The 26,148-nt window shown below is 48.9% G+C and overlaps 1 protein-coding gene and 1 long non-coding RNA gene across 3 annotated transcripts in view; one reads left to right on the top strand and one right to left on the bottom strand.

The window, feature by feature from the left end:
* Positions 1-2,852: 2,852 nt before the first annotated feature.
* PTGIS (prostaglandin I2 synthase) overlaps positions 2,853-26,148 on the bottom strand; it is a 50,391-nt gene continuing 27,095 nt past the window's right edge. For both annotated transcript variants that reach the window (XM_025263307.3, XM_044927558.2), the window contains exons 6-10: positions 17,093-17,274; positions 8,677-8,845; positions 7,536-7,717; positions 6,265-6,416; positions 2,853-3,680 (exon numbers count right to left, since the gene is read on the bottom strand). In XM_025263307.3, the coding sequence (XP_025119092.3) occupies positions 3,536-3,680; positions 6,265-6,416; positions 7,536-7,717; positions 8,677-8,845; positions 17,093-17,274 (830 nt within the window). In that variant the 3' untranslated portion in view covers positions 2,853-3,535. The remainder of the gene's footprint in view (positions 3,681-6,264; positions 6,417-7,535; positions 7,718-8,676; positions 8,846-17,092; positions 17,275-26,148) is intronic.
* Positions 18,945-24,975, top strand: LOC123329131. Its single transcript, XR_006544307.2, has 3 exons — positions 18,945-19,067; positions 19,331-19,451; positions 24,644-24,975. It is a non-coding gene; the product is annotated as an uncharacterized LOC123329131 (long non-coding RNA).

Below are 26,148 nucleotides of genomic sequence, written 5' to 3'. Positions count from 1 at the left end.
TCTGGAGAATGGGCAGGTGGGATGTCCCCCGCTCACTGTGGGCGGGAAGCACCTGTGGGAGATGACCCAGGGTGGCCCTCCTCGCACTGGGCGTGATGCGCCCCTGTGGAGTGGGCACCGTACTCCTCTTCCCGTCCCCTTCACCCTGTAACTGTAGAGGACCAAGTCTCAGGGTGCTGCTGGCGTGGCCCTAACGCCACTCAAACACCTGTCTGTTCCCTTTGTAACTCAGAAGAGACAGAGCTCGGGCTCTGAGCCTTGGTGACACCAGCACAGGGACCCTCCCCAGCAGATTTATCCTTCACAGTCCCTTTCTATTCTTGGCAGCAAGTGATACATGTTGTCCGTTACCGGCAGTGGGAAAGAAGCTCCCTTTTTAAACAAATTTAAGTTTTAAAAAATGAGACCATTTAAAGGAAATAAACTGGTAAACAACAATACAAAATACAGCAAAAAATAAAAATCATGATGTGGTACAGAAATACTCCATTAGGTCAACGTCTGGGTATTTCCGACCTTGGTACTTTTAGAAGAAGAAAGGAAAAAAAGAAAAAAGATGAAAACAAAGGTGGGTTCAAAGCACTTTCTCCCAAGCTGTACTTGATCTCCAATACCAGCTGGGGCTGCCTGGTGGGAGAATTGTCTCTTCCTAATCATTGTGGCTCCAAGGAGGTGTCCCCTTTAAAGAGAACAGGATCTTCTTTGAACATGGGTGAGAATCTAGTCTCAGTGACAAAGCAGCCCTAATGTGGAAGGGGATAATCAGAGGGCTTTTCCCGAGCGCATCAGGGTAGAAGCCACGCGCCAGAGATCTTCCCGGAGCTATTTCTGCCGGCCTTCTTCCTTCCCTTCCAAGTCAGGATAAAGCAGCTGAGGGTTGCCATGGAAACCGGCTCCTCCTCCCACAGGAGGCTGCCAGCTCCGATTTCCAGCAGAGTTAAGAAGCAGGCGGCAGCGGGGGTCACCCAGGCGTGAAGATGGGTTTCCCTAGGGATATCCTGCCTCCTGCCAATCACAAAGACTGTCTGGGAATCCTGGGGCTGCCTGGAGGCTGGGGGCCAGGGAAGCCCCCAAGCCCTGGTGCCTCTCTGAGAAAAGACTAGACCCCAGAACATTCAGAGATGTCAGGTCTTCTCTTATCCCTCCAGCTAAAGCTACAGAAACCTAGTTGTGTGTGTGTGTGTGTGTGTGTCTGCATCTCATGAGGTGCATCCGCCCATGGGTGCCTCTGGCTGTCTGATGCCAAACAGAACTGCCCCTCCACCACCCTTCTGAGCTCAAGGAGCACAGAGCTGCCCATCTAGCATTCGCTGCTGGGAGAGTTAAATCTGTTTGTGAAATTCTATCATCTTGTTAGCTGTGCAGGTCACTTCATCTCTCTGAAGCCCATTTCCTCATCTATAAAAAGCGTGTAACCATCCTCTCTTCGCAGAGATGCCGTCAAAATAGAAGCTGGTCCTGTCACAGGCATTTAGAGGGACTTCAATAAGCAGGACCTAGCCTAGATAGCATATTCAAAAGCAGAGGCATTACTTTGCCAACAAAGGTCCATCTAGTCAAGGCTATGGTTTTTCCAGTAGTCATGTATGGATGTGAGAGTTGGACTGTGAAGAAAGCTGAGCGCTGAAGAATTGATGCTTTTGAACTGTGGTGTTGGAGAAGACTCTTGAGAGTCCCTTGGACTGCAAGGAGATGCAACCAGTCCATTCTGAAGGAGATCAGCCCTGGGATTTCTTTGGAAGGAATGATGCTAAAGCTGAAACTCCAGTACTTAGGCCACCTCATGCGAAGAGTTGACTCAATGGAAAAGACTCTGATGCTGGGAGGGATTGGGGGCAAGAGGAGAAGGGGACGACAGAAGATGAGATGGCTGGATGGCAATCACTGACTCGATGGACTTGAGTTTGAGTGAACTCCAGGAGTTGGTGATGGACAGGGAGGCCTGGCGTGCTGTGATTCATGGGGTCGCAAAGAGTCGGACACCACTGAGTGACTGAACTGAACTGACTATTAACAAGAATACTTATCATCTTAATAACGGCTTCCAGGTAATTTTTCTCTTCGATCTTTTTTTTCCCCCTAAATGCAAAGGCAAGTTGTCATCACCGATCTGTTTGATCAAAGGGTGGCGCACCCAGGATAGGAAGGACCGTTGGTCTGAGAAACAATCCATTGGCAGGACCCTACCACCTCCTACAATACCACCTCCAAGAGTAGGGACAGGGTTCTCAAACCGGTGCCTTTGGGGGATAGGAGGTACTGTGGACGGAAAAGCAGAGAGTAGAAATGCTGGTGAACCAGAGCACATGGGCTCCGGATAAGGGAGGCAGCTGCTACTCGGCTCTGGCTAACGGTGGCCCTCGGGCCCACGGGCCCAGTGTGGACAGATCTTTCAAGCCTTCAAGAGAAGTTGGACATTTTCAATCAACTCTTCCAAAGATGACAAGGTAACACTACCGTATTTTCTATAAATGTGGGCCAAACGAAACAGGCCTGCAATCTGGATGGGGCCCAGAGCTGGAGCTCCTGAGCTAGAATGGAGGAAACCAAGGTCTCCTCTTGTTTGGCTCCACCAGCCCCAGGAGTCCTGGCTGCTTGCTTTCACAGGGGCCACCCGGTCTGGGCTGTGTCCTGCTAATTCCCTGCCTGAGTCCCAGCGCTGGGAAAGCCCATCCCATGTGTGCTGAGAAGCCTGCTCCTCAGAGCCCTGCATCCAGAGGCCGCACCCAGCCAGTGGAAGCCCCAGCCTCGGGAAACCCTCCTGCGTTTTCTCAAGGATCGGTGTAAACGGAGAGATGGGGGAGGTGTCTAGTGAAGGGGGCATCCAGGAAAGCGGATATGCTAAGAGACTCTTTGGCTTTAGGTAGTTTAATAACAGTTCAGGGACAGAGTTTACATCAACAGATGGACTGCTAGGCCCTGAATGGCCTTTTTATGGCCAGCGTCTGCTTTGACTCATTATGACCTGGACCACACCCAGGGCATTGGATGGCAGTCCCTTGGGGGTTGGGGACAGAGCAGTGAGGAGGTCTCTTAGTTTGCCCTGTCTGTTGCAGCTTTAGGTGGTGCAGTATAAAGAATCCACCTGCCAATGCTAGCGATCCAAGAGATGCATGTTCGATCCCTGGGTTGGGAAGATCCCCTGGAGCAGGAAATGGCAACCCACTTCAGTATTCTTGCCTGGAACATTTCCGTGGACAGAGAAGCCTGGCAAACTATAGGCTGTGGGGCCACAAAGAGTCAGACATGACTGAGCAACTGAGCACGTGCACCCGTAGCTTTAGCGGATTTCATAACGGTGGGAGGAGCTGGGAGCAGAGTCTCATGTTGGAACTTTGCCGCAGATAATCTGTGCAGCTTTTGGTGTCTTTTCTTCACTCTCCTCCCCCGCCCCCCTCCACCACCCCCAGGCACAGTCTTCTGAAGAACAGCAGGGAAGGGGTAATGCTGGAACCGTTGGATGTTCAAAGCCCAGCACCCGGGCTGAACGCAGGCATAGGAAGTTGGGTGATGGGGTAGGCTGGGCGTGTGGAGCTCATGGCCGGATGCGGTAACGGACAGGCACGTCGTGTTCCGGCTGCATCAGCCCGAAGCCGTACCTGCTGAGGTCAAACTCGGGGATGTCCACGTCCGGGGTGATCAGCTCCAGGTCAAACTGCGTCAGCACAAGGAACACGAATCTGGAGAGAGGCAGTGTCAGAGGCATGAGGGGGCAAAGGGGGGCATCCTCCTGGTCTGACCCCAGCTCTCACTCTGGGAAAACTGGGAAAGGAGGGTGAGCAAGCAGAGCACAAAGGCCACACACTTCCGAGTCCTGGCTGACAGGCTATGGGCAGGCATGATGTGTGTCAATTCCAACCAAAGCATTTCAGAGCCAGTGCCCGCTCTCCAGCTCTCCCAGCTGCCTGGGCTTCATGTTGAGATGATGGGGCTGGAAGACGGGAAGAACCTGGCCCCTGAGTCCCTGCACGGAGTGGAAGAGCACCCCCCCAAACCCACAGCTGACGTTGTATGAGTGGGAACCAAACCTGTACAAGCTTGGGGGTCGACTTGGGGGTCATTTGCCACAGCCTCAAAACTGAGCTTCTCCTGGTTAATACGTTCACTGACCCTTCCTGATTTTTCCCGCCATCCTCAGCCCAGGCCCCAGCAAACTCCTGGAACCCCGACTGTCTGCCCTAGTCTGGACTGCTGCTAAACCACAGCCGCCTTCGTGAGATCAGAAGCGGGCACCCCTCCTCCAGACAGCCGTGGGGATGCTGGGAGAGCAGGACGCACAGCAGGCACGGCCATTGCCTGGAATGCTGTCCTGACACGTACACAAACCGTGTGATGATGCCATTGGTGGGCCTGTAAAAGGGGTGGCAGCCCAACCCCCCGCAGTGTGAACTGGTCCCACCAGCTGGATCTTACCTCTGCCTGTGTTAGTTAAGGGCAGCCTGGATCCTCTACTCCTCTGGGCCCTACCATCACCCGTCCCCCACTGCCACCCAGGTGCCCAATGCTGGCCCAACACACAGCAGGGAAGATCCTTTCATCTGACTAGATGAGTGCAAAAGAGGTAAGATGAGGACAGAGCGACGTCAGCACTCCGGGCAGGGAGCTGGGCGCAGACTCAGGCTCTGCCTCTGAAGGGCGTGTGACTCCTGTCGGGTTTCTTCCCCAATCTGGGCCTCAGTTTCCCCGCCTGGTCAAAGAGGGTCAAAGGGGTGGGCTGTGTTCCTTCCAGCTCTGAAGCTGCAGAGTGGTAGAGGGTGAGTTTATACCAGTGTGTTGGGGGGTCTGTACCCACACCTGCACTTGGAGCCTGGCACCTTCATTCACCAGGTGCCTGACCGTGAGGAATGCTTTGACCTGTAGAGTCAGTTATCATGACGATGAACTGAGACAAAAATAACAGATTAGCTAACTTACTGAACTCTATGTGCCAGACATTTTGCTAAGCATTTTGTATCCATTATCTCTTTCATCTGTCCAAAAACTTTCTGGAGTAGGAACTACAGTCAGTTCTGCTGTAACACTTGTTTTGAACACGAGAATTCGTGCCAGTGGGATTTATCCATCAGGGTGCGAATGAAGCGTAACGCAATTTCACGTCTGCCTGTGGTCACTTCATCCGCAAGAAACACTAAGAGAATGAAAAACTGCACCCAGCTGAATGCAGCTGAGCAGGCGTTCACAAAATGCACACTCCTAAACTCTGCCCCCAGATACCTCAGTACACCAGGTGGGTGGTGCGTCACACCATTCCCATCAGGCGTCCAACCTCAGATAACCCCCCTCCCAGGCTTCAGTGTGACTCACAGCTCCATCCAATGTCCACTTCCATGGCAAACGTCAGGTCATCACCAAAGTAAAGCATCGTATTTATTCTACCACTTAGGTGTTTCTATTTATTCCATTTAACATATGTAAACCTGTGATAGGGCCCTAAAGTAAATCCTAAAGAAAATCAACCCTGAATATTCATTGGAAGACTGATGCTGAAGCTGAAACTCTAATACTTTGGCCACCTGATGTGAAGAACTGACTCACTGGAAAAGACCCTGATGCTGGGAAAGATTGAAGGCAGGAGGAGAAGGGGACGGCAGAGGATGAGATGGTTGGATGGCATCCCCGACACGATGGACATGAGTTTGAGTAAGCTCCCGGAGTTGGTGATGGACAGGGAGGCCTGGCGTGCTGCAGTCCACGGGGTCGCAAAGAGTCACACGACTGAGCGACTGAACAACAACAATAAACCTGTGCTACCGTACTTTCCAGGGTGCGTTCTCTTTTTGCGTCGTTGATGAGGTTTCTGAGTGCTGGGCCCCGGCCCTATCTCCACCACAGCCCTGTGGTTTTTACTGTGTGGTTTCCCACAGCGCAGGGATTTTCAAGAATACACTGGAAGTTTCAGAGTGGAACCAACTATAAATGATCTCCATTCTACTGCTGTGAAAACTGAGGCCAAAGGTTAATGGAATGTGCCCATTCACTAGCATAATGTCTGCACATTAAAGTCGTAATAGTAGTAATTACAATCATAACTTGTATTAAAAGCCTACAATGAGCCAGGCAGTGGCTGAAGCACCTAGAAAGGTCCCATTTACTCGTCCTGACACCCTTGGGCTGTAAGATGATCAGTACCCCTATTTTACAGTTGCGGAAACAGAGGCAGAGGTTACCCAGCTGAACAGAAGGACAGGCGGATGTCATAGCCCTGGTTTGTTATCTGAGGGCCAAAGCGCACGGGGCCCATGGCTCCGCGTGCCCGGAACTCACTGTTTGATGCTGTTGACGGCATAACCCCTCCCCAGGCACTGGTTATGCCCTGCTCCCCACGGCAAGCTGTAGTTCTTCAGTCGCTTCCCATCTTTGTAAAAGTCTTTCTTCTCTGATCCATCAGGGTTCAGGAATCGGTTGTATTTAAATACCTGAAACAGGAAGAAGTTCCCTTTCTGACTCCATCCCCAAAACAGGGATGTATGGAGAAAAATGTCTGAAGATGTTTATCACAGTCTTGTTTATAAGAAAGAAACAGTGGAAACAATGTAAAGCTCAGCCGATGGGGACTGGCTAAAAATGGTGGCAGCTAATGATACGGCTGAGCTTGGTCTGTGTGTGCTGACATTGGAAAGAACTTTCAAGACTGGTTGTTGGGTGAAAAAAGAAAGTGTCAGAATATTGTGTGATTCTGTGACTACGTAAACACATACTTATTCACATGAGTGTGAGCATGTTGTGTGTCTGTAAAAAGACATAAATATCTAAAGGACACGCTCCCAACCACAGTTAGGGAACCCTGAGGAAGTGGAGAGGAAGGGGAATGAAGACAGGTTTTTATTTGTAAATGTATATATATTCCTGTCTTAAATATAAAACAATTTAAAATAAATGAAATTAAAATTATTTTTACAAAAGAGAATGCCAGTTTCCTCTGGTAACATTGTAGAGTGGTAACGTGAAGAGTGTATTTGAGCACGGGGCTTTTTGTACAGAGTAGGTGGAAGGATAGGTGACTGGACCAGTGGGCAGACAGATGGGAGAGTGAGTTGATGATTGCTGCATGGAAGGATGGATGCAGGGATGGATGGCGGATGGATGTAACATGGAAGGATGGATGCAGGGATGGATGGTGGATGGACGCACGCATGTACGTACAGAACATGGCACACAGTAAACATCTGAAACTGTTAGAAATTGTGAAAGTTTGCCACATTTCGAAATCTAGGGAGAAGGAAAAGCGTTGAGAAACTAACATTATAAGATGCTAAAAATAGGAAAAATTGCTCAGCTGGCCCTTGCAAGGTGCTTAGTGTGTACCAGGTGCTGTGAAGATCTTTCTTAACATAATCACGTGTAATCTTCCTCACAACCCCAGGCAGTACATGCTATTATGAGGTCCATTTCACAGGTGAGGAAACAGACACACAGAGGTGACAGTAATCTGGGCCAGGATTCATGGCAAATAAAGAGCCCAACGGGCTGCTGCTGAGACTGGGCAGAACGTGAATCCACTCATTTCCTCCCATGACCCCTGGTATGCCTTTTACCTCCGGGTCTGTGTAGATCTCAGGGTCCTTCTGGGGACTCAGGAAGGGAAAGAGGAGGAGGCGGTCCCCACGTCGCAGGCTGAATTCCCGCCCATCCGCCATGGGCAAGGCCAGGTCGGCCACGACCTCGCGGGTGATGAAGGGCGCGGCGGTGAGCCTGAGGCTCTCACTCAGCACGCTGTCTGCACGGGGCAGGTTCAAGGCGGGAGCGGTCAGCGGCGTCCCCTCCACCACTGAAATGCCACCCCCTGGCCCTCATCTGACAGAGGCAGGTGCAGAGACTGAGAGAGGGTGCATGGCTCTCCTGCCATTGCAAAGCCAGGCCCAAACCGGCCGCCTGATGAGAGGCATTTGCTGAAGAGACCTCAGACATGAAGTTCTGGGTCTGATCCTAAAAGAAGCTGCGTGGGAAGGTGGGAGCCAGGCACATATCAGAAAGGGCTGGAGAGACAGCAGGGTTTGGCTATGTCTGCCTGCCCAACAGACGTCCTCCTTCTGGAAACAGTTCCCTGTTTTCTTCCAGGGACCACCCTGCTACCACCCTCAGGGGTTGGGCTGCGCATTCCACACCCAACACCTGGGATTGCGCTGCAACTGGCTAATCAGAGCAGCCCAACCCTCCAGACCTCATGATTGGCTCCGGATGGGCACATGGCCTGAAGAGAGCCAAGGAGAGCCATTCCTAGGACTTTGGATAGGAACGTGGCAGGGACGCACACGCTCCCTGGCAGGCAACCCGGCGTCACTGGCAGCCATCTTGCCAGCTCGAGACTGGAGCAGAAAGTGGAGCTGAGGATGGAGACAGACTGAGACCTGAGGCTGTCGTTAAACCACCTGGATCTACCTGGGCCTGGAGCTAGTCCCTCTAGACTTTTTAGTTACCTGCCCCCAATGAAATCCCTTTACTGCTTCAGCCCTTTTAAGTTAGGTTTTCTGCCACCTGCAACCAAAAGCCTCCCACTAGACCATGAGACTCAGGTAGTGAAGACCAGGGCGTGGAGACACCAGGTCTGTGAAGATAGGAGGCCCAGGGCGGGGGCCTTAGGTCAGAGGAACTGATGGGAACCCATGATGGGGAGGAAGGGCTTGGGGGGTGCCCATGATGCCCAGGTCTTTAGAGCTCTCTTGGAGTGTGTCTCACCCAGCACAGGCATGCTGTCCAAAACTTTCTGTGGGAGGGTGGTCATCTGTGAAATGGGCTGCTCTGCTCCCAAGAGGACAGTCTCTAGCTCTCCACGGACAGCGGCCAGGGCCTCCGGGTTCTTGAGGAGAAAGAGCAGGAGCCAGAAGGCGGCAGGACCCATGTTCCCCTGCAATGAGAACAAGCCCCAGAGGGCAAAGCTGGGGTGAGAGTTGATTGGTCTGTGCCATGGACACAGCCCTGGCCCAGGTACAGGGGTTGGGAAGCCTGGGTTTCCACCCCACCCCCCGCAGTACCCCCGTATACCTTCAGCTCAGGACATGGCTCAAACATGCTCTGTGGTTTTGGCATAGCCCCGTGCCTACTTCAAGGCCGTTCTTGGCGTCCCTGACCTTGAGCAAAATGACTGTGCTGAGGTCACACAGGTAATCTCTGCAGCTAATCAGTGAACTATTCACAGTGATTTCAGTGACTCTCCATAGCTAACCAGACCACCTTACCTGCCTCCTGAGAAATCTGTATGCAAGTCAAGAAGCAACAGTTAGAACCGGACATGGAACAACAGACTGGTTCCAAATTGGGAAAGGAGTACATCAAGGCTGTATATTGTCACCCTGCTTATTTAACTTCTATGCAGAGTACAGCATAAGAAATTCTGCAGTGGATAAAGCACAAGGGGGAATCCAGATTGCCAGGAGAACTCTCAATAACGTTAGATAGGCAGATTACACCACCCTCATGGCAGAAAGGGAAGAACTAAAGCACCTCTTGATGAAAGTGAAGAGAGTGAAAAAGTCGCTTAAAACTCAACTTTCAAAAAACTAAGATCATGGCATCCAGTCCTATAACTTCATGGCAAATAAGGAAACAATGGAAACAGTGACAGACCTTATGTTGGGGGGCTCCAAAATCACTGCAGATGGTGACTGCAGCCATGAAATTAAAAGATGCTTGCTCCCTGGAAGAAAAGCTATAACCAACATAAACAGCATATTAAAAAGCAGAAACGTTACTTTGCTGACAAAGGTCCATCTAGTCCAAGCTATGGTTTTTCCAGTAGTCATGTATGGATGTGAGAGTTGGACTATAAAGAAAGCTAAGCACCAAAGAACTGATGCTTTTGAACTATGGTGTTGGAGAAGACTCGAGAGTCCCTTGGACTGCAAGGAGATCCAACCAGTCCATCCTAAAGGAAATCAGTCCTGAATAGTCATTGGAAGGACTCATGCTGAAGCTGAAACTCCAACACTTTGGCCACCTGATGTGAAGAACGGACTCACTGGAAAAGACCCTGATGCTGGGAAAGACTGAAGGCAGGAGAAGGGGACAACAAAAGATGAGATGGTTGGATGGCATCACTGACTCGATGGACATGAGTTTGAGCAAGGTCCAGGAGTTGGTGATGGACAGGGCAACCTGGCTTGCTGCAGTCCATGGGGTCGCAAAGAGTCGGGCATGACTGAGCAACTGAACTGAAAGGAACTGAATCAGTGAAAATGTTGGTAATAAGAACACAATGTATCAATTAAGATTTCTGTTGGGACTTCCCTGGCAAGCCAGTGGTTAATATTTCACCTTCCAATGCAGGGGGTATGGGTTTGATCCCTGGTCAGGAAGCTAAGATTGCACATGCCTTGCTAGCAAAAAACCAAAACATAAAACAGAAGCAATATTGTAATAAATTCAAGAAAAGATTTTAAAAGCAAAGATTATTGTTAAATCTGAGGATGGATGCATCCTTAGCCCCAATTCCCCATGCTTCCTTACATCCATGCCTCTTACCATGTGACTCTGTACTTCCTCCCATTAAAAGGATAGGATGTATTTCCTGGTCCCATGGATTCAGTCCCATCAGCCATGTGATGTGTTTTGGCCAATAGAACGAGGTAGAACTGACTGAACACAGGCATTAAGAGACCTTGTGCATTTCCACTTGCCTGACGAGCTATCTGATCCCAAGAGGAGGCCAAGAAACACAGGGCAGAGCTGAGCTATCCAGTTGAGCCCAGTCTAGACTGGCTGACTCCTAGCAGCCCCACAGACCGGTGAGTTAAATAAACACTCATCAGGGTATGCCACTGAGTTTTTGTGGTCAGTTGTCATGCAGCAATAGGGAACTGGTACAATATCTGAATGTTTGCTTTCAAATATTTGAGTATCGTATGTGGATATAGCAAAGCAGTAATAACCAATGGTGATCGTGAAAGCTATTTGTTTCCTGAACAAAAATTATGTAAAACTTCTCAGGAGTTAGGTAATTAGGAAAATGGATTAAAACTTCTTGCTCCAAGACTTCATCCTTGGCTGAGCAACACTCAGGTATTCAGCATGTGGCTAAATATGTATGGGGTACCCTTAAATGAACTCCAGACATGGCTGGAATACAAATTAACCTTGATTCGGAGGAAGATTTTCATCTACCATAAATGACTCTCATATCCAATCTTCATAATGGAATATTAAGTAGTCATCAAACGTCATGTTTACCCAGCAATTCTATTACAGACACAACTGCACGTGGACAAAAGGACATTTGCACAAGGATATTTATCACAGTGCTGATGTAACAGCAGAAGTGCACTGGGAGCAACCGCAAATCTAGCAACAGGAGATCAGTGAGATCAACGATGATCCATCCATAGGATGATGATACCGGCAGTGGTTAAAAAGGAACTGACTGTGCATTCAAATGTGTGACTAGAGCCAAGACGCACCGAAGCAAGCTGCAGGACGGGGGCTCAGCGTGCTACCACTTGTGTGTATTTAAAGAGGGATATATATATATGAAGAGCACAGACCAGCTCTGGAAAGAGACTCTAGAACCTGGCAGCTGAGGCTGCCTCTGGGACAGAAGCTGAGAGGCGCATCAGTGACGGCGGGATGGATTTTCTTTCTCTTGAATTTCTCATGAATTCAGAGGTGCCAGTTCCCTCGTGCAGCAGGCACCGGTATCACCCCACCTTTAACTGAAAAGGAAATCTAAGCACGTCCAAGTCCTGCCCGCTGCCCAGCGTATAGCGGGGGCTCAGTGATATTTGTTGAATAAATTATTTGTGTCCCTTTGGGCTGGGGACCTCCAAGGAAGCTTGGAAGGGGGCTGGCAGAGCCCTGGACCAGGACCAAGACCAGGCAGAATTGTGCAAATCCCAGCTGCCCACTTCCTGTGACTCTGTACAAGCCCCTCCCCTCTCTGGGTTTCAGAACCTCCCTCTTGGTAAAATGGGAGTAAAAACACACTCACTCCTGGGGTGGCCACAAGGAGTATAAGGGATTCCCTCCTCAAGCTGAGCTCAGAAACGGTCTCTCCCTCTCACCGGCCCCTCTCTCAGGCTGAGAACCCATGGGGGCCCTGGACTCTTTCTGAGGTTTCCTCCAGCACCTCAGGTCCAGCTGAGACAAGCAAGGTCACTTGCTGCCCATCACTTGAACAGCCGGTGGAATATTGGCGATAAATAATTCAGCTCTGGGTTAACTCAGTGCCAAGGCCCTTTTAGATAGTCCAGATGGTCAGACTGGGGCCACCGCTCATTAATTACAAAGCAGGACTGGGAAAGGAGGCTGCTCAGTCAATTCTGCTTTCAGGAGGAAGCTGTGGAGAGTTAAGGAGGTGACAAAGACTGCCTTCCACCCAGCTGCACAGAGGTGTGAGTGTGCATGTGTCTGTGTGTGTGTCTGATCACACAACCTTGAGATCTTTAGACCACTACCCTGGAAGTTGAGTGTTCTCCCCTGGGGCCTTGCCTCAGCTCACCCAGGAGGACACTTCTGGTCTCATCTCATACCCGCCCACAGCAAAGTCCACCTCCCAGCAGCATCCAGAACAGCATCCGAGCTCTGTTCTACCTTTTCTGTGAACGTCACCCGGGAGCTGACCTCCAGGGGGCGCTCCCTAGGGGCCAGACCCTGTGCGCGGTGACTCACGTGCGCCACCTTGTGGCCTCCCCACCGCACTGTCCGTTCAACAGGAGCGGGGTTGGCCTGCAGCCTTGCCTGCGCGCATCGCTCCTCAGCCCATTTTCCTTCGGAGAACTTCCTCCACTTCACTCGCAGTCTGTGTGGACTGTCTGGGGCTGAACAAACCCCCTCCAGACCTAAGTGTGGTCATAGGAGCCGGCCTGGTCCAGTCAGTCAGTCAGTCAGTGATGGACTCAGAGGGGACGGGTGACCTGGGCTGGACCAGTGGGTACCAGACTTAGGATCTGCGCTAGAATTCAAGAGAGAAGCCCTCCGCCGCCGGGAGGAGTGGCTGCCAGGAGCTGCTGGTGGCCTTTCCTGCCGCCCCCGGGGCAAGTCCATCTGAGGCTCAAGAGAGCCCAGAACTGAGGGGTGGGGGAGATCACAGATAACATTTCATTTTCGGGGGGATTAAAATTTTTTTCTAAGGGAATGAAAGAATACGTGCAAAGCTGGTCCTGGACTGGACCCTGGAAGAGAAAAGGGACATGAGTGGAAAAACGGGAGATCTGAACGAACTACGGACTTTCAATGACTAGTCAGCAGTGCTGACGGCTTAGTTTCCCCGCATTCGCTGTGGTTCTGTGAGAGGTTAACACTGGGGGCAGCTGGGTGAAGGATATTTGGGAACTCTCTGTGCTATCTTTGTGACTCTCCTATAACCTAAAATTATCTCAAAATCAAACTACCGAAGGGGGAAAACCCAGTTCTGTGCACAGCTATTATTCTTATTACCCTGACCTCTTTTCAGATGGTGATACTGAAGCGACTTGTTCAGGGTCGCACAGCCAGTCAGTGAGCAGAGCTGGGGTTCCACCCGAGTCTGTCTGACCCGAAACACCGCTTTTGCTTTTCATGCTCACAGTGCAGCACCTCCACGAGATGATTTCCCGTTGGCCGAGCATCTGTAGACCTCCTCTCTGGTCTCCCGGCTGCCACTTCCCACCTACTACAGTCTGTTCTCAGCAACATAGCCAGAATAACCCCCCTAAAGCAGAAGGCAGGCCATGTCCCTCCTCTGCTCAGAGCCTTTAAAGGGTTCCCATTTCAGAGGAAAAGCCAGAAGTCCTACCCGTGGCCTTCAGGGCCCTCCCTGGTCTGGCATCTGCCACCTCCCTGCCGTGTCACCCTTGTCCCCACCTCAGGGCCTTTCACTCACCGTATTCTCTCCCCATCCTACACATCTACATGGCTCATGTCTCCGCTGCCTTTGAGTTTCTGTTCAGATGCCGCCTTCCTGGTGAGGCGTTCCTTGAGCACTCAAAAAAGCAGCCCCTCTTCACTCCCTTTCTCTGCCTTATCTGTAGAACTCATTATCTGTAATACATCTTACAAAGTTATCAATTGTCTTCTCTTACCAGAATGTCAGCTTCTTAAGGGCAGGGATCTTTGTTCTGCTCACTGCTCTATTCCCACGTCTAGAATGGTGTCTGGCACATGGGTGGCACACTAAATACTTCTTGAATTGTTTAAATGACTTTTAAAAAATTGTATTTATCTATCTATCTGTGTATTTATTTGGCTGCACCAGGTATTCACTCCGGCATGCAGGATATTTAGTTCTGGCACGTGGGATCTTTGAGTTGCACTAAGGAACTCCTAGGTGCAGCACATGGGATCTAGTTTCCTGACCAGGGATTGAACTTGGGCCCCCAGCACTGAGAATGCAGAGTTCTAGCCACTGGACCACCAGGGAAGTCCCTTGAATATGGTTATTAAGCTCTGGTTATCAGCTAAGCACAGTTACAGGACTTTACCTGGATCACTTCCTTTCACCCTCCCCACAATGCCTTAAGGAAGGTCTTGCTGTCTCTGTTTTACAGAGGAGTAAAACGAGCTCCCCTGGTGGCTCAGACAGTAAAGTGTCTGCCTGCAGTGCGGGAGACCTGGGTTCAATCCCTGGGTCAGGAAGATCCCCTGGAGAAGGAAGTGGCAATCTACTCCAGTACTCTTGCCTGGAAAACTCCATGGACGGAGGAGCCTGGTGGGCTACAGTCCATGGGGTCGCAAAGAGTTGGACATGGCTGAGCGACTTCACTTGCACTCTAAACTGAGGCACCAAGAAGTGAAGGATCTGACTTTCCAGGAAGTGGCAGAGATTCAGGATCCAAGGTCAGGGAGGTTGCTCACAGAGCCTGTGCCCCAAACTGCTGAGCTACTCAACCTCTTGGCCCTGCTCTCAAGACTCAAGACCTCAAAGGGTCTTCTACTGGCCTGAATTGTGGACGCTGCCAACAACTCAACCTGAGAGGACATCCGGACCCCAACTCCCTCCCGGTTCTCCTGGCACCGCCAAGGGCTGTTCCCCAGACTCGCTGCCACTCAAGCCCCCAGGCCAGCATCCAGTTCCGCTGACAGAGGCCATTTCCATAAGGGATTCTGGGGACAGTTTGGAGCTCCAAGTCACTGCCCATAAATATGTTATTAGACACTGATGGGGCACCAGCTGCTGACGAAACCCACCCCATCCCTTGCCAGCTTCTGCCTGCAAGGACATTTTACCGTTCTGAGAGAAAACTAAAAATAAGTCATAAGTCGATGGGAGAGGAATTACCCAGAAACGTCAGCTTGTGCAACCGCCTGTCACTGCCGAGGTGGGGCCGAGAGAAGGAGGGGCTCTGGGCTGGGGTGAGGGCTGGGGCCAGGCCTGGAGATGCAGTGCCCTCACTCGGCTCGCTCTCGCTGCCTGCAGCGTGCGGGCCGTCACCAGCTGCACTGACGCGGCCTCCCCTTTGTTCCCAGAGTCTATCTAGCACCTCCTTGTCTCCACGGCCACCACTGTCTGCTCACCATGTCCCCGCTTCTCAGAGCCTGTCCCTCCTCTGCTCAGAACCCTGCCAGGGCTTCCACTTCACCCAGAAAAAAAGTCTCGAGTCTTTACTGAGTAGGACCAAAGGGCCCTCCATGATCTCTGCCCTCAGTCCCACAGCCCAACCCCCAGCCCCCACTCTGCTTTGGCCGCACTCAACTCCTCACTGCTGCTCAAACACTTGGCATGAGCCAACCCCAGGGCCTTTGCACATGCTGTTTCCCCTTCCTGGAATATTCTATCCCTATACCCTCCCCAAGTCCCCAAATCTAGCTCCTTCTTATCATCCAGCGTTCAGCTCAGTCATCTCTTCCCCAGCGAGGCCATCCTGGCCAGAGTAGAGTAGACCCCCAGGACCTATCTAGTCATGACCTTGTTTTATATCCTTCATGTCAGCAGCTAAAATCACCCTGCATGTTTTCTTGATGTCTCCCCCACCCCCACTCCTGGATAAAATATGAGCAGCACAGAGTGGTGTCTTTGAGGTCCATGGTTAAGTTCTCGGTGGAACTTTTATTTTTCTTGAGCAAGTAATTTATTTTCAGAATCCCCAATGCAAACATAATACATTGAATAATGAAGCAAAATTATCTAAGGTCATTGTAAATAGGATTCAACCAAGTTTGGCTTCAATCAAAATGGATTTTAGGTCTGTTTTTTTCCATTTTTTTTAATTAAAAATTTTTTATTGGAGTATAGTTGCTTTAAAATGTTGTGTTAGTTTCTGGATGATAAGCAAAGTGAATTAGCTATATGTACATATATATATATATATATATATATTAGATATTCTTCCCATTTAGATCAATTCAGAGCACAGAATAGAGCTCCTGGAACTTCTACACAAGTCTTCAAAATAACTGGTTTGCACACTTCAGTAATCTCAAGGTCATGAAAAACAATGAAAGGCACCAAAACTGTTCCATACTAAAGAAAACTAAGAAGGCATAATGACTAAATGCAGTCTGTGATCCTGGGTTCAGTGCTGGACCAAGATGAGATTATTAAAACAACTGGCAAAACTGGAATGCAGACTGTATATTAGATAATGGTCCTGTATCTGGGTTAATTGCCCTGAATCTGCTCACTGGGCGGTGGAGATGGAAGAGAATATTCTTGCTCCTAGGAGACGCACAATGAAAAAATTAGGGGCAAAGAATCATGATGCCTGCAACTAATTTGCAAATGATTCAAGAAGACAATCAGAGTAGGACAGAGAGAAAGCAAATGTGGTCAAGTGGGGAATCTAACATTGTGAATCAACTATACTCCAATAAAAATAAAGAAAATTGAAGAATTAAGGTGAAGTATGTATGAGTTCATGAAACTATTCATACACCTTCTCTAAGTTTGATGTTTTTCCAAATTAAAAATTACATATTGAATGAAAGGTCCTGTTCATGAGCACTTTGACAGTTGAGAGAGTGAGGGAACGGGGGCAGACAGCTGGGTGTGTGTGCACAGCCCCACACCCACACTCACAGTGGCCCACACTCGCACGTGTACAGGCACACACACAGGCCCACGCCAGCACATGCACACGGACTCGCAGGCTTGTTGCCTTAGTGTGCCTCATAGTACACACGTGTGAGTGCACACACACACACAAGCGCTCACATGCACAGCCTCACATCTGCAGCCGCTGGCACCCACCTGTGTGGCCCAGAGCTGCAGCACCAGGGCGCGGGCCTGCATCTCCTCCGACACGCCCATCTCCTCCAGGTGCAGCAGGTAACTCTCCAGCCATCTGCTCCGGTGGGCCCTGCTGGCCAGCCTGGCTGGGGACAACAGCTTCCACAGGCGACCTTTGACCTTGCCCACCCGGTCCTTATCCCCTGCAGAGATGGAGCACAGAGGATGGGGGGGGTTACAGCTCCACCTCCAGCCCAGGGCCACCCTGCCCCACCCTCCCCCCTGAGGCCAAGGGTCTTCGGGTGTCACCCCAGGGAGGTGGGTGGGGACTTCCTGCAGGAGAAAGCTCCAGGGACCCCAGTCCTGAAATGCGGGCCAGGTGGAGAGGAGGTGCTCCGCCAGCATCTGTTAAATGAATGGGTTTCTTCGCAGAGCAGGGGAGGGAACAGGAAACAGGGAGCCGTGTGCTTCCTTCCCGGGGCCTGATCCCAGAGGAAGGCCAGCCCATGTGTGTGTGGAGACCCCGAGGGCACAGCGTCGGCCAGGAGAAATGACTGAGCGGACCATCAAGAGGGGACAGAAGGGTCTGGGCTTCAAACTCAACACCTGCAGGAAAGGGCAGGTGGAGTGCACGAGGGCGGAGGGTCAGGCAGGGCCTGATGGGAGGGTCCCAGGGCTGCACTCAGCTCCACCCCCCAGCCCCTCGGGCCTGACAGAGAAGGCACAGCCAGGGAGCCTGTGATTCCAGGAGAAGCTGAAACCCAAATGTTCACGTGGAATCCTCTCGTGTTTTAAAGTTAGCATCTCAGTAAGTCATTTTTAATCACCGTGCGGGTCACAAAAACTTCTCTGAGGGTCCGCTTTGGCACCCGGATCACCAATTCACAAACACCATTAAGTAAACGACTGCGTGTTTACACTCTGGAAAACTGTGCAGCGGCCCACACAGGCAGACCCTCGAAGGCATAAAGTCAGTGCTTGCTATTCATATATTTTGTTAATGCTACAAGATGATGCTGCATTGACACACGTGCAAATATGAAATTTGTTCTTTTCTTTCCCCAAAATCACCCTTTGGAAAAGAAGGAGTCACTCGGATTGCTACAAAATTCCAAAATACTAGCAACTCTCTCACTGACTTTTCTGAGCCATAAAGCAGTGTTTCGGGAAGACCCAGCTACCCAGTGGCTCTAAATCAGGCTTCATGTGATGGAATGTAAAATGGAGGCAAAGCTTATTTAAGCACATTAATTAGGTTTTCACATAATACGTTCCATATGCTTTTCTTCCACCTCTAGACACTTTTTCAGGTGAAATACTCCTCAATTTAAAGCAATGTGGCCAACTATTCGTCTGAAATACATGATTTTTCTGTTATGTATATTTGCTATGTGTTATGTGTATTTTCGGGGCTTCCCTGGTGGCTTAGTGGTAAAGATGCCAAGGCCAGAGGCACGGGTTTTATCCCGGGTCCAGGAAGATCCCACAGGCCATAGAGCAACTAAGCCCGTGCAAGCTGCAACTACCGAGCCCATGCACCTAGAGCCTGTGCTCTGAAGCAGGAAAAGCCTCCACAATGAGAAGCCCTTGTACCACAGCTAGATAGTACCTCCCCTTGCCGCAACTAGAGAAAAACCCCTGTAGCAACGAAGACCTACAGCAGCTCTTAAAAAAAAAAAGAATCATAATAAAATAAATAAATAAAACAAAGGATCCAGGAAAAAGTCTTAAAAAAAATAAGCAAACAAAACCCCAAAAAACCCAACAACTATATTGGCAATTTGGTAAAATCAGCTTAACATTTTTAGAGCCCTTAGACTAGTAGAGGACACACAAGATCTTACACAAGATTTCATCATAGCTACTCTATTAGGAAAAAGCAGTGTCCACACCAGTGTGTTTGCCATGCATCTGTGGGCAAAAGAGAAAAGAAAGAACAACATCATGTCCGCTTGTATTCGCATGAAGGAACTCTGGAAGGATCCAGGAGAAACTGGTAACACCAGCCGACCGTGGGTGGGCGGGGTGGGGGGACAGGGTGGGGGGACGGATGGGAGACGCCTCATGGGCGGGCGGGGTGGGGGGACAGGGTGGGGGGACGGATGGGAGACACCTCACTGTCACCATTCTATATTTCCAACGTTTAATCACGTGAACCAAAATCTGGCACCAAGCCCAGCCCCGTAAAGAATTTCCAGCGAAAGAGAATAGATTCATGGATGGATAGATTCTAAAAAGTTCATTCTATATTTCAATCAGATGATACAGGAGTGAAGAAAGAGGTTCTGGAAAACCGAGTTTGGTGACTCCACCTGCCAGCCCGCTGACGGAGATGACACAGGTGCCTGAGATGGAGTCTGAATAAGCCACTTCCTGAAAGGTGAGGTGAGAAGAGAGCGACGTCTCTAAACGGTTAGTTTATACAACGTGTGAGCTTAACCACGGTTGCTCGACAACATCAATAAGGAGATGTTGTTTCATTTCCAGCCCTAATTATTTCCACGTTTAGGTTGACTAAAAAGACAAACCACACCAAACAAAAAACAAAAAGCCCTTCCTGCTGGGAAAACCAGGGCTTGCTGTATTTGGATCTGAGTATAACTGGGGTGTACTGTATTTTACACGTGTACTTGGAGAAGGGTCAAGACCAACTCTGTCCAGAAAGAAAGCCACAAGTCACATATGCTGACTGAGCACATAAAATGTGGCCACTCAGAATGGGGATGTCCTGTGAGTCAAAAGTACCTACCAGATTTCAAGTCTTGGCGACAGACACAAAATGTAAAATATGACAGTAATTTTATATTAATTACATGCTAAAATGCTAATAGTTTAGATATATTGGGTTAAAGAAAAATATTATTAAAGTTGATTTCACCTCTTTCTTTTTTAAATTTAATTTTGTGTATTTATTTTTATGGGATTTTTTCCCCCTGGCTGCACCCTGTGGCATGTGGAATCTTGGTTTCCCAACCAGGGATCGAACCCGTGTCCCCTGCAGTGGAAGCTTGGCGTCTTAACCACTGGAATGATGTGGAATTCCTCTTTATTTATCTTTTTTACAGCTTCCCTTGTAGCTCAGTCGGTAAAGAATCTGCCTGCAGTGCAGGAGACCCGAGTTTGATCCCTAGGTTGGGAAGATCCCCTGGAGAAGGAAATGGCAACCCACTCCAGTATCCTTGCCTGGAAAATCTCATGGACAAAGGAGCCTGGTGGGCTGCAGTCCATGGGGTCGCAAAGAGTTGGGCACGACTGAGCAACTAACACTTACTATTCTTTTTTAAATGTGTCTACTAGAAAATGTAAAGTTACGTATGTGGCCGGCATCCTATTTCTACAGGATGGCACTGTTTTAGCCATTGTTGTTCAGTCGCTCAGTCCTGTCCAACTGTTCGTGACCCTAAGAACCGCAGCAGTACAACACTCAATTGATAACAACAGTTACCTTGGAGATAGATGTAGAGGGAGTGAGGTCAAAACAGTATATGCCTTCTCTGCAATATTTTATTTTTTCACAAGAGGCGGGGGAGCCCATTTAAGAGCCCAAGCTCTGGAGCAGAGTGCCTGACTTTGAATAAGGCACCTCACCTCGGTCTCCTCACCTATAAATTAGGGTAAGAGTACTCACCACATAGGGTTGTACAGGGATTGAATGCATTCACATATAAAGCCTGAAGAGTGATGCCTGGCCCAGGCATAATAAACATTAGCTATATTATTAAACAAAGCTGAATGAATGTTAGTAAATTATTAGTCCTAGAGGAATGCATTCATGTATTATTTCCATAATTAAGACATAATAAATGGTGAAATAAAGATCACCTAGTTTGCAGCCACAGCGACCCAGGTTGAGATCCCAGCTCTGCCCCTTCCTAGGAGGATAATCTTGGGTAAATCATTCTCTATTTCTGAGACTCAGTTCCCCATCTGAAAAACGGGGGCAACCTGGCTCAGAGGACCATTATGAGGACTGAAAAAGATCACACATGGAACATACTCCGTACTGGAAGGGGTTTGGCAAATTGCACTGGCTATATCCTGCCATTCTTATAAGGTATTATTTATCAGCCCCCATGTAATGACTTGAGGCTGTGAATCAGAACCGCCAGGCTCATATGATCGGTAACTTGGTCGGAAGCAGGAGAAACAGGTTCAATCCCAGACTTCCCATGCTGTGTGGGCTTGGCTTGAGGCCCTGTCCATCTCTGAGCCTCAGTCGCATTTTTTTTCTCAAACATTTCTTTTTTTATTTGGCTGCACCAGGTCAGCTGCAGCACTCGGGATCCTCACTCTTCACTGAGGCACGCCAGATCCTTGGTTGAGGCATGTGAGCTCCTAGCTGCGTCCTGTGGGATCTACTTCCCTGACCAGGGCCCCCTCCATTGGGAGTTCAGAGTAGCCACTGGACCACCAGGGAAGTCCCTCAGTCTCCCCATGTAAAGCAAGAGGTCTAGGTTTGGAAACACCTCTGTCCCCTGGAGACCCAAGAGTACAGTTCAGCAAGGCCCCCAGTGGAGACATATTTTTAAAGTCTTGTGTTTCACCTTTAAAATGCATTTGATTTTTGCATTAGACCCTGTGATTCTTTAATATAGGAATACTCCACCCCCAAACAATATTCAAATAAAACAGTCAATAATCCAGTGAAATTATTATTCCAAAAAGAAGTGGTTTGCTTAGCTCAGGGCTCCATTTAACTCCCTACTGCCCCCCAACTCTCTCCTGTATGAGAAGCACCAAATTCAATTGTCTAAGTATCCCCAAAAGCTCAATCTTCTTTTAAAATGTTTATATTTCTAAAACCAGAGGAGGAATAATGCATGAAAATAGTAAACAACAACAACAACAATAATAATAAAAGAAAAAGAAATTCTAAGACAGTGGTCCCCAAACTTTTTGGCACCAGGAATCAGTTCAATTTTCCAGGGAAAACAGTTTTCCACAGATAACATGGCAATGAGTATCTGTGGATCTGTCGACACATGGGAGCATCTCTGTGGGGTAACTCCAAGAAGCAGAAGTACAGGATCAAAGGTGTGTGTGTTTTATGCTGATAGGTTCTACCAAACTGCTTTTCCAAAGTAGCTGCAGAGCTTCACATGCCCCACAGCAAGCTCTGGGGGCCCTTCGGCACCCCAGCCTCCCAGTCTAAGTTGAGAAAGAGTCTCCCACTTTGCCACCTGCTGCCCATACTGAGAAATGCAGCCTTCCCATACCCAGCCCACAGCTGCTCCGCGGATAAAAGGGAGGGTCCCTCTCTGCATCTACCCAGACTCCTCCAGGGCATCTGTACGGAAGAAACAGCAACAGAGAAACCGCTCTTCCCGCGAGAAGCAATCAGTGCCGGCCGTGCTCCGTGCACAAGGTTTCACAATCAAACAGATCAAGCTTCTACCTTGCTGCTCTGCCACCTACCAGCCATGTGTCTATGAAAAATGACTTCACTTCTCTGAGCCTCAGTTTCTTTACCTGAAAAAAGAGTTTAATAACACCAACTTTCATCGGAAGGACTGATGCCGAAGCGCCAATACTTTGGCCACCTGATGCGCAGAGCCGACTCATTGGAAAAGACCCTGATGCTGGGAAAGATTGAGGGCGGGAGGAGAAGGGGACGACAGAGGGTGAGATGGTTGGATGGCATCACCAACTCGATGGACGTGAGTTTGAGTAAACTCCAGGAGATGGTGAAGGACAGGGAAGCTTGGCATTCTACAGTGTGTGGGGTCGCAAAGAATTGGACACAACTTAGCGACTGCACAACAACAATACCAACTTTTCAGCACTGATGTCAGGATTCAATAAGATAAGGAGCTGTCTCAAAAAAGACATTAAGAATCATGAACAAGCAACTCACAAAGAGGAAAAGCAAATGGCTGGTAGCACTAAAAGATGTTTTTTCATCATAGGATGAAATGCCCATAAAGCCAGATGCTCTTTTTTGCCCATCAGATTAATAAGGATTTAAAGACACAATGGCAACCCACTCTAGTACTCTTGCCTGGAAAATCCCATGGATGGAGGAGCCTGGTGGGCTGCCGTCTATGGGGTTGCACAGAGTCCGACACGACTGAAGCAACTTAGCAGCAGCAGCAGCAAAGTCTCATAACTGCACGCTCACAAGGTTGTGGGAAAATGCAAATTAAAATGACCAATTACTCACTTCTGCCCATTAGACTGGCAAACCATTGGAAAGACTGATAAAATCTGGTGAGGAATGAGCAGACACCTTCCCTTTGGGTAGGCGTATGAATTGCTCCATGGCTTTGTAAAAGATACAGCAACAGCTAATAAAAATTTTAATGTGTATGCCCTTTAACCTGGCAAACCCACTTGCAGGAAACTGTTAGAGAAAAATAAAATCACCAGGTTGTAGAAGAGATAACAAGCACAATGAAATGCTAGAACACTCATACACACACAAAGGAAACAATTATAAATACCCACTGGAGTGGGGTGGCCATCTAAATAGTGACCTAAAAGAGCCAGAAGGATGTCTGGATTTTTTATGCTGATTTTCACATCCTTCTGCTTTGCTATGCAGTGTGTGTATATATATAGTATGCTTGAGTTAGTTTTATAGATTTTCTGGGGTTTTCTGGGTATAGCATCAGATCACTTGCAAATAGGGATAGTTTTATTTCTTCTTTACTCATTATTATATCGGTAATTGATTTCCCTTATCTAATTGCATTGGCTAATGCCTCTAGAAGATGTTTGAATTAACAAGGGAGATTATGCAGCTATATTGTTAGGTTAGAAAATTAAGTTGTAGATAATAAATATAATCCATTTTTGTAAATACACACAGTGAAACTTTAGATATATATATTTGTCTCCATTTTTAAAATAGAGTATCCCTACAAAACACTGTAGGGATATATTAGCATGTTAACACTGGTTTCCATAGGAAGATGGGTTTGGAAGAGTATTATTACTTTTTCCTGTTTACCTCTATCACAAGACTGTGTTTCTTTTTAAAAACATACTTATTTATGTGGCTGTATCAGGTCTTCACTGCGGCATACGGGATGTTCGATTTTTGTTGTGGCAGGAGGGCCATTTACTTGCAGCATGTGAACTCTTAGCTGAGGCACGTGGGACCTAGTTCCCTGACCAGGGATCAGACCCGGTCCCCTTGCATTGGGAGCACAGAGTCTCAGCCACTAGACCCACCAGGGAAGTTCCTGTTTCTTTCTTTTTTATATATATATAATTGAAAATTTTTACTTATTTTATTTTTGTTATATTGTTATTTTTGCCTTCACTGAAGCTTCGTTGCTTTGCACGGGCATTCTCTAGCTGCGACGAGTGCTGTTTTTTGTTGTGATGCTCGGGCTTCTCACTGCAGAGGCTTCTCTTGCTGTGGAGCACAGGCTCTAGTGAGCGGGCTTCAGCAGCTGCAGCTCAGGGGCTCAGTGGGTCATGCACTGTTGTAAGCATTGAATGGCACAATATTTAAGCTGGTATCTGGCACAAAGAAACTGCTCAACAAAGAATGTTTTTTTCTTATTACCTCAGCCAATCCTAACAGCCACCTTCTGGGAAGATCCTACTGTTTTCTCCATTTTACAGATGGGATCCGAGGCACGGAGAAAATACATAAGAGCCAGTAAACCACCTCAAGCCACCTGAGCCCAGAGTCTGTCTTAACCACTGCCTTCAACTGCCCCTCCAGAGAGAAGACTCAGAGCAAAAAGAAGTTAAGTAACTTGCCCTAAATCACCAGCAAGGAAGAAGCAAAGTATTGATTCAAATCCAGGTTTTGCTGCAAGTTTCTGAGACCAGGACACAGTGTTTCTCCGCCTTCCCATGGCTGAGTTGTCAGAAACTTGTCAAAAATGCATGTCCCAGTCTTCCTGAAGAAAGTGAAAGTGTTAGTTGTCCAGTCCTGTCTGACTCTTTGCGACCCCACGGACTGTAGCCCGTCAGGCTCCTCTGTCCATGGAATTCTCAAGGCAAGATTACTGGAGTGGGTTGCCATGCCCTTCTCCAAGGGGTCTTCCCGACCCAGGGATCGAACCTGGGTCTCCTGCATTGCTTTGCCTACAAAGGTCCATCTAGTCAAAGCTATGGTTTTTCCAGTGGTCATGTATGGATGTGAGAGCTGGACCATAAGGAAGGCTGAGCGCCGAAGAACGGATGCTTTTGAACTGTGTGGTATTGGAGAAGACTCTTGAGAGTCCCTTGGACTGCAAGGAGATCCAACCAGCCAATCCTACAGGAAATCAGTCCTGAATATTCGCTGGAAGGACTGATGCTGAAACTGAAGCTCCAATACTCTGGCCACCTGATGCTGACACATTGGAAAAGACCCTGATGCTGGGAAAGACTGAAGGCAGGAGGAGAGGGGACGACAGAGGATGTGATGGGTGGCATCACCGACTTGATAGACAGAAGGCAGGAGGAGAAGGGGACGATAGAGGATGTGATGGGTGGCATCACCGACTTGATAGACATGAGTTCGAGCAAGCTCCAGGAGATGGTGAAGGAAAGGGAAGCCTGGCATGCTGCAGGCCATGGGGTTGCAAAGAGTCAGACACGACTGAGTGACTAAACAACTCCTACATTGCTGGCAAATTCTTTACCCTCTGAGCCACCAGGGAAGCTCATTCAAATCAAAAGGACTGGGATGGCGCTTGGAGACTTATTAACAAGGGCCCGAGAGGACTCTTCTCCCTGGGGAAGTCTGAGACACAGTGGCTGGGGGAGACTGAACCCCAGGGGTTCCTATGGGCCTGGTGCCCTGAATCCAGCAGGAACCTTTCTACCGATCTTGATTCCCCTCTGTAGCCATGAAAATGAAGGCAGTGGGTTTTTATAAACCCATGTGGGAAGCTCTAGATGTGGAGCTCAGTGAAAACTCTGTAGCAGAACAATTGCTCCAGAGCGCTACACTGATGTTACAAAAGCACAGGGCTAAACAGGGCTAAACATGAAGGCATCTGCGCTCGGGAAGGCACGCACAAGAACGCGCACAGCCGCCTGCGCCATAGCCACAACTGGAGGTGCCCAGGTGCCCCGCAACTGGCAACGTTTAACCAAGTGTGATTGTCACTCCAATGAAATGCTGCAGAGCA

Source organism: Bubalus bubalis, chromosome 14 (assembly GCF_019923935.1).
Source record: "Bubalus bubalis isolate 160015118507 breed Murrah chromosome 14, NDDB_SH_1, whole genome shotgun sequence".
In the NCBI taxonomy this organism is placed as follows: Eukaryota; Metazoa; Chordata; class Mammalia; order Artiodactyla; family Bovidae; genus Bubalus; species Bubalus bubalis.
Note: the sequence above shows the minus strand (reverse complement) of the source record. Positions and strands in the feature narration are given on the sequence as shown.